At 38.8% G+C, this 7,259-nt stretch overlaps 3 protein-coding genes across 4 annotated transcripts; 2 read left to right on the plus strand and 1 right to left on the minus strand.

Moving 5' to 3' along the window:
- Positions 1-464: 464 nt before the first annotated feature.
- LOC9307508 (probable protein phosphatase 2C 69) lies at positions 465-3,088 on the minus strand. The gene is made up of 9 exons (XM_021021081.1): positions 2,917-3,088; positions 2,670-2,817; positions 2,374-2,501; positions 2,046-2,144; positions 1,790-1,948; positions 1,555-1,641; positions 1,364-1,455; positions 1,190-1,264; positions 465-1,107 (listed from the first exon to the last, which is right to left on the minus strand). Exons 2-9 carry the CDS (start codon positions 2,747-2,749, stop codon positions 706-708), a joined length of 1,122 nt encoding a protein of 373 aa, XP_020876740.1. The 5' UTR covers positions 2,750-2,817; positions 2,917-3,088; the 3' UTR covers positions 465-705.
- Positions 3,089-3,269: 181 nt separating this feature from the next.
- On the plus strand, positions 3,270-4,659 carry LOC9309542. 2 transcript variants are annotated; one of them, XM_021021107.1, is made up of 3 exons: positions 3,270-3,513; positions 3,600-3,680; positions 4,269-4,659. In XM_021021107.1, exons 1-2 carry the CDS (start codon positions 3,424-3,426, stop codon positions 3,663-3,665), a joined length of 156 nt encoding a protein of 51 aa, XP_020876766.1. In that variant the 5' UTR covers positions 3,270-3,423; the 3' UTR covers positions 3,666-3,680; positions 4,269-4,659. The 2 variants fall into 2 exon arrangements, with proteins under 2 accessions (XP_020876766.1, XP_002871438.1); XM_002871392.2 differs by lacking the exon at positions 4,269-4,659 and having other exon boundaries at positions 3,600-4,034.
- Positions 4,660-5,209: 550 nt separating this feature from the next.
- Positions 5,210-6,580, plus strand: LOC9307509 (protein ENHANCED DISEASE RESISTANCE 2-like). The gene has a single exon (XM_021021089.1). The coding sequence runs from the start codon at positions 5,494-5,496 to the stop codon at positions 6,400-6,402; it is 909 nt and encodes a 302-aa protein (XP_020876748.1). The 5' UTR covers positions 5,210-5,493; the 3' UTR covers positions 6,403-6,580.
- Positions 6,581-7,259: the final 679 nt, after the last annotated feature.

Here is a 7,259-nt window from a genome sequence, read left to right on the forward strand (position 1 = left end):
GGGTGGAGGCCACGCAAATTTGACAATTTTAATTCATTCACTTGCCAAGAACTACTTGGATCTCATCTTGATTGATACTCATCATCTGTTTAGTGAAACAAAGATTGCTCTAGCTGGTGATGTCGCAGAGAAATTAAAGTTCAAGAACAATGAAACCGATGTCGATGGATCCATGTCCCATGACCATGAAGGACTTGGTTCAGAGTTTGGAGAGGAGGAAGAAGTGTCAGAGAGGCCAGAGTGATGATCACAAGAAAAAATCTGGCGATTAGTGTATCTTTGAATCTGAATTTGGCCTAAAAACAGTTAGTGTATCTTTGAATCTTTTCACTGTTTTTGTGTTGTCTGATGGTTAAAACTTACAATTAACTTTGAAAACAACTTTTGTTTGATAATGAAAAGACACAACATTCCTAATTTCTTGATAAAGTAATATATTTACAAATTGCAAACACAAACCTAGATGAAAATGTCAAACGCAAACCTTATTTTATTTTCTGAATAAACTATCATGAACTTTTAAACATTTACACATAAACAAATACAAAAATCGATGCATGTATATTATATACACACAAACATTCGTAAATACACATCTTCAATCCTAAATAGTAAATACAAACGAGATCAACGATCAGTAAGTTTGTTTGCCGTGTTTGAGGGAAGATAACGCTTTTGTTCCTAGAGAATAGAGGGAATCGCTACTTATACCTTGTCGGTCACTGCATCAGTTGGTTTTCGATTCCCTGTTTTCCCTGGTTTATTCCCTAAACCATTAACAGTCACTTCATCGGTTAAGCTGCTTGCAGGGACAGGTTTTCGATTCGTTACATTCTCTGGTTTGTTCCCTGAGCTGATATTCTCTGAGTCGATTTGGACTTGGGTAGCTTCATTGGATGAGATAGCGAGGTCTCCAAGTGGCGGCATTTCATTGGCTTCCTTGGAGGAGGATGAGCTAATGTGGCTTGATGAAGCTGTCTTCTTTTCCAAGAAACGAACGACAACACATGTGATGTTGTCTGCACTTCCTCTCTTTATTGCTTCACCCACAAGTGTCTTCGCTGACTCCTCTGGATCTTCAACTTCCTTAACCATTGCAACTGCTGCCTGCAAAATATGATCAAACATTATAATTAAAGTATTGGAGTAGGAAATAGAAGATGTTAAAGAAGCTATTAACTTCACAGACCTCATTAGAGAAAACATCCCACAGTCCATCACTTGCTAGGATCAAAAACTCAAGCGAATCATCAATCTTTTCTTCCTATATTCAATGAAAAGAGTTTGAAAAAAATTTCAGCTGGAGAACAAAAGGGGTCAAAAAGATTATGCAATGTGGTTCTTATAGAAGTGCTGAAAATACCTGGATTTCTGGATCAGCAACAACATATTGCTTCAGAAGCCGATCACCAAACGCACGAGAAACTGCAAGAACTCCTCCAACCCTCCAAGTTCCTATTTAGTTTATGAATGAAACACATACCCCTATTTAGGACTATAGGTTGGGAAAAGCATGAAGCAGAAAATATAATCATATAGTTGCTTGTTACTTACCTGCCCACATCACAAACCCACCAGCATTCTCAATCCTTTCACGTTCATCACTTTGGTCAGGTTTATGGTCCCTTGAAACAGCAATGGCTGCAAGGGACAGATTTATGAAAAAAGGCATTATCTATTAGGATACTATATGGTATTGGTTGTGTCATACACAGATATTGATTACTTAACATTACAATGATATACACCAAGAGAGTCATAACCGATATCTTAAGGTCCTTAAGACTACCTTTTCCGCCTCTGCTGATAACAGCTCTTGAATCACCAACATTTGCAACAACTAAACGGTCACCAACAAGAATAGCTGTAGACGCAGTCGAACCAGCATCTCTATTGTGACTATTTTCTGACTTAAGAAGTTCTGAGTCTGTATGGTTATAGGCATCAGCTGGAAACATTGAAAAAAATGCAATGTAAATTAGAGCGCTGCATCTACAACAAATTATATCAAAAAACAACATTGCTCGTGTGTTTTCTGACAGTACTTATAGCTGATTTGGTGTCAGAGATAAACTTTGGGTGGGTGATCAGATTACTGAAAAGATGACGCTTCACGTACTCAGCTGCTCTGGCTCCACCATGGCCTGGAAACACAGTAAGTAACATCATCAATTTCCTGTTCTAAATGTCAATACTAAGCTTTAAGCTACCGTAACAATGAGAGCTCGAAGTTAATTAGCACCGAGACCAATACTTAATGTCATGACTCATGGCACAAGTGAACTATGATAAACCAGGCTAAATAAAACCGACGATACTAAGTTTCGTAAGAGTAATGTATAAGTTCTTGTCAAGAAGAGAAAGGGAAGATACCATCAAAAACTCCAAAGAGACCAACGATTTCTCCATCGATACCATCGATCCTAGTCTCGAAAAAGTCTTCCATAGATGATCTCTTCCCAGCTGAGCTTGCATATCCATAGCTAAATTTTCCATTCTGGCTGAAATTGAATCATATCATATTATCATGTACAAAGCACAATAAACATTTAACACACCAAAAGTCGCACTTCATGAACCAATGAGATAAATCGAATCCAACATAGCTATTGGTTCCTTACTAACAACCAAGAATTGAAGATTAAAATCGAGTTGAGATTAATAACGACCTGAGACCCCCTCCGCTCGCTGGAGCGTCAACAGTCTGCGGCTGGTTGGAATACGACAAGGCCAAGTCCAGATATCCCATATTTCTTCAGAAATTTCAAACTCTAATCTTCGAATCAACAGATAATATGCCCGGAATGTTCGTCTAACCTAAAATTGAACGAGAAACGAGATCGATATCAGCAATCACGATTTCGGAAACACAGAATCGATCATAAACATTTTCAAAATGAAAAAGAAAAAGCGTACCTCAAAATTCCATGAAAGAATTAGAAGAGAGAAGTGAGAATGATCGGAGAGAAGAAGATGGGAGATTCAAGGTTGATTCCTACTTGAGAAAATAGAGAAGGAAGAGAAAACAGGTGATCGACGTTAAGAGAAGGGAGCATATTCCGGCGAACAAATGGATTCATTTGCTAAAAATAGAGAAAAAGTACAAGGAGCCACCCGAATTTGAGATGCTGACACGTGTCACGTAAAGCAAGTGGAGTAGTATCACGTGGGTCCTTCACCAGTCCAGATGTACCTTTAATTATTGGCAATTGGGCTAATGGGCCTATTGTTTTCAACTTGACTGGAGTAGGGATAAGTCTACTCCAACTGCCAAACAGCAGCTAAAAAACTTGCAATCGGAGAAAGAGTGTGACAAGTCTCACGAGTACCCCATTACACTTCGCTGTCATAGTTACTGCTTCTCGTCGCCGGCGGAATTCAAAACCCAACCGATCCGTTTTGAGATCAAGAATTAGTTCTTTCATGGCGAAGGAGCAGCACTTACGACCTTGGTTTCTGGATCTAGTACCGGCTTTGGTTGTTTTCCTCGCCGCAGCTCATGTCATCGCCTTGGTACTACTTCCCGTGATCTTATTACTTTTTCTCTTTCTCTTTGAATATGTTCTGATCTCGAATGGTTGATCTCTTGGGGCTCGCAGGGTTACTGGATTTACAGATTGGCCACTGATCGTCGAGCTCAGAGTCAGAGAGGCAAATTTCACTGAAGAAACATCGAATAGGTTCGTAATCTGAATTACGGTCGTACTGAAATTTCAACAGTTAGTGGATTTGCTTCCGATCTGATATTTGCGATTAGTTGGGGTTTTGTGATCATTGGTTTTGTCGCTTATGAGGAGGATTTCGGAAATGTTTACCTATTTCTGGGATCATATCTGCTCACTAGTTTTGTTTTCACCAATGTTCTAGCTTATACCAGATTTTATGCAGTTTTCATGTTCTTCTAAATTTGTAAAAGTTTCAATCATTGTTTCATTACACTAGTGTATGTTTTTAGTCTGCAGGCCAGTAAATTGAAACAAATCCAAGTGTTTTTCTTTGTGCTTGATGGTTTAATTGTAGTCTTGAGCTGTCGTGACGCTTGTGTTTTTAGTTCTTGACTACTATCAGTAACACTTTTGAGTCTCATTCCGTGTCGAAGACTATTAACGTATTACCATTGCTGTCCTGTGATAAGTCTTCTTAAAAAAGAGAGAAAAAGAGTTGTCTAATGCTACATCAGCTTAGCTAATTCTGTCTGTGTGTTGTTGACATGTTAGTTGGTCGTTGATGACTATTAAGTATAGGATCTAACCAAGATCCTATTGCAGGGGCAAGAGAAGCGACTAGAAGGTGTAACCAAGGGTAGAAAATGTCTCCGGAAACCATTTTATTTGGCTGGGAATGGTATTGAGTAGTCAGCTTTTAAAACAAAGATCACAATGTGGCATTGTATAGGTTGTATAAGTTTTGCTTGATTAAAAATTGGGGATAAATAAAAGAATCCCTTTTCATCTCAAGTTTAGAAGATCTTAATGTGATTTATTCACAAAAATCAAGCCTTTTCATTTGCTTAGTTTATTCTCATTTTCATGTTTCTTTAACCAGTTCATTAATTTTGCCTTTGTCCTTGCCTCTTGACTTGTGGAATGTAGTTTTTTTGGTCTTACTTTTGTTTGCTATTATGTGACAACTCTTATTTAAAGCTTGAATTTGCTGATATAGATTCATCCATTGACTGCCTAAACTCGTAGTGTCTAGTCTTTTAACTGCATATCCAATGTTTGATTGTCTCTACTACCTTCCATATATCTGTCCTGCCTGTGACACTGTTTTCATCTTTAGTATCCAATTTTTTTATTTAGAAAAACTTTCCAGTTGATACAGATATTTATCTATTTTAACGCTTTTCTTACGCGGAACGTTGTTTGTACTTTTGTACCTTTACCGGCAACTTTTATGATGAAAAGCAACCAAAATTAGAGAGAGATAGAGAATATATATCTTAATAATTCGTAATTGTGTATTTTTATTGATAACCAGCTAGAAATGCCAATGCATGACATTTCCACCAACTAATTAGCTTGTATTTTTCCTGTGTTTTAAAGATTAATGATAATATGTCGACAAAAAGTTGTTCGTGGCTACGGCCAAATGCAATAATTATGATTGGTTGGTTTAACACGTGGTTTCACCATTTATTCCTCCAGTTCTATGCAAACTATTCACCAATCAAAAATACAAGAAAACCTGAAAATTGTCAAAAATGTAAAAGAAGAACACATCTTTATTTTTTATAGGAAGAAAATATCAATAATCCCCACGGCGTTGATTTGCAACTGATTTATTAGAAGTAAAATATCTCACATAATTATCGTCATTAATTGAGAAGAAAACACATGAAATACAGATAAGCCAAGCCCAATGGTACTATTGGAGTTTTCTATAAAACTCCGAAGCCATTTCCTCCGTCCCTTATTTTGTCACACCACACAAAGTCGTCTTTGGAGAGAGAGAAGGGCCAACCCAACGACCACACAACACCAACAATAAACCATGAGCCCTTCCAAGCAGCGACATCGTAGCTCAACCGGAGAAAACAAGTCAAAACCGGTCAGATCCGGTTCATCCTCCGCCATACCGGAATGGATTACCGAATCAACCAATGGCGGATCTCTCCGTCGCGTAGATCCCGATACAGGTACCGACGGCTGGGCTTCTCCTCCCGGCGACGTTTTCTCTCTCCGCTCCGATTCTTACTTGACCAAAAAACAAAAATCTCCCGCCGGTGATTACCTCTTCTCTCCCGCCGGTATGGACTGGCTCAAATCAAGTACCAAACTCGAGAACGTGCTCGCTCGTCCCGATAATCGTGTGGCTCACGCGCTTAGAAAAGCTCAATCTCGCGGTCAATCTCTTAAGAGCTTCATCTTCGCCGTGAATCTCCAGATTCCGGGTAAAGATCATCACAGCGCCGTGTTTTACTTCGCGACGGAGGAACCGATTCCTTCCGGTTCGCTTCTCCACCGGTTCATCAACGGCGATGACGCTTTCCGAAACCAGAGATTCAAAATCGTGAATCGGATTGTGAAAGGTCCTTGGGTAGTTAAAGCCGCGGTGGGGAACTATAGCGCTTGTCTTCTAGGTAAAGCCTTGACGTGCAATTACCACAGAGGTCCCAACTACTTTGAAATCGATGTCGACATTAGCAGCTCGGCGATCGCAACGGCGATCCTCCGGCTAGCTTTAGGGTACGTGACGAGCGTGACGATCGATATGGGGTTCTTAGCGGAGGCACATACGGAAGAGGAGTTGCCGGAGAGATTAATCGGAGCTGTTAGGGTTTGTCAAATGGAGATGTCGTCGGCGTTTGTGGTCGATGCGCCACCGCCGCAGCAACCGCCGTCACAACCGTGTAGAACATTGAGTTCGGCGAAAGTTAACCATGACGAGGACGAGGATTGAGATTAAACCACAGGTCAATGAACCATTTCTCTCTCCCTCAAAGAATGTGAAACAATTTTCATTAATCTCAATCAAATTTATATTAATTATTTTTTTGTTTATGGATTTTGTAAATAATCGAGAGGTTTCATGATACATTTAATGGAATTAAATTGAAATTCGACGGATTCTTCTTTGTTCTGTTTTTTGTTTTGCTGGAACCGGAATATAGAGAGTAGTCCACTTTCGCCGGAATAGTTAAAGCGTGTGATGATCATTTAAGAGTCGTGGGACAAATGAGTCATATGTGAAAAGCGAAAATGTAGAATCTTGCCGGAAATTTTATACCTCAAAAAAGTGTATAATGAATTTATGTTTTTTCGAGTAAAAGATTACACTCAAGGAAATAGATGATTCCGATAGCTTCAAATTGGACTTGGAAATTAAGCAAATTGTTGAATCATGTTTGACGTTCACTACAAAACTTACTTCCAAGTCAGGATGAAGTATATTAGATATTAACATGAAACGATTTAAAGGGTCACAGCTGTGACTTCCGCCACCAGGGTTCGAGGCACGGCCACTGGCAGGTTAGGAGAATTGCCAGCCTTATGAGATTAGTCTTTGGGTCTAGGAAGTCTTTAGAAGACCCGCGGTTATTCAAAAAAAAAAAAAAAAAAAAAAAATATGAAGCATATTTGAGACTGATATCAAACCCTTGAAACAAAAAAATTGGACAAGTTTAAATTTATTTATTTCTAATAAGATTTTACCAAATTTAAGTTTGGAATAATACAATAATTAAAAAGCACAAACTTATTTTAGGGGCAATTTACTTAACACACGTACTTTATGAAGGATAAGCTAATTTATGAGCC

Source organism: Arabidopsis lyrata (assembly GCF_000004255.2).
Source record: "Arabidopsis lyrata subsp. lyrata unplaced genomic scaffold ARALYscaffold_6, whole genome shotgun sequence".
NCBI classification, from domain to species: Eukaryota; Viridiplantae; Streptophyta; class Magnoliopsida; order Brassicales; family Brassicaceae; genus Arabidopsis; species Arabidopsis lyrata.

What these genes read in the sequence shown, in the direction of transcription:
- LOC9307508 (XM_021021081.1), bottom strand. Translation starts at nt 2,749, where the DNA reads ATGGGATATCTGGACTTGGCCTTGTCGTATTCCAACCAGCCGCAGACT. An exon ending in TCTCTTTGGAGTTTTTGATG is followed by an intron (nt 2,145 to 2,373) that starts GTATCTTCCCTT and finishes CTGTGTTTCCAG; the next exon opens with GCCATGGTGGAGCCAGAGCA. An exon ending in TATCAGCAGAGGCGGAAAAG is followed by an intron (nt 1,642 to 1,789) that starts GTAGTCTTAAGG and finishes TGTCCCTTGCAG; the next exon opens with CCATTGCTGTTTCAAGGGAC.
- LOC9309542 (XM_021021107.1), top strand. Translation starts at nt 3,424, where the DNA reads ATGGCGAAGGAGCAGCACTTACGACCTTGGTTTCTGGATCTAGTACCG. An exon ending in CAGCTCATGTCATCGCCTTG is followed by an intron (nt 3,514 to 3,599) that starts GTACTACTTCCC and finishes TGGGGCTCGCAG; the next exon opens with GGTTACTGGATTTACAGATT.
- LOC9307509 (XM_021021089.1), top strand. Translation starts at nt 5,494, where the DNA reads ATGAGCCCTTCCAAGCAGCGACATCGTAGCTCAACCGGAGAAAACAAG.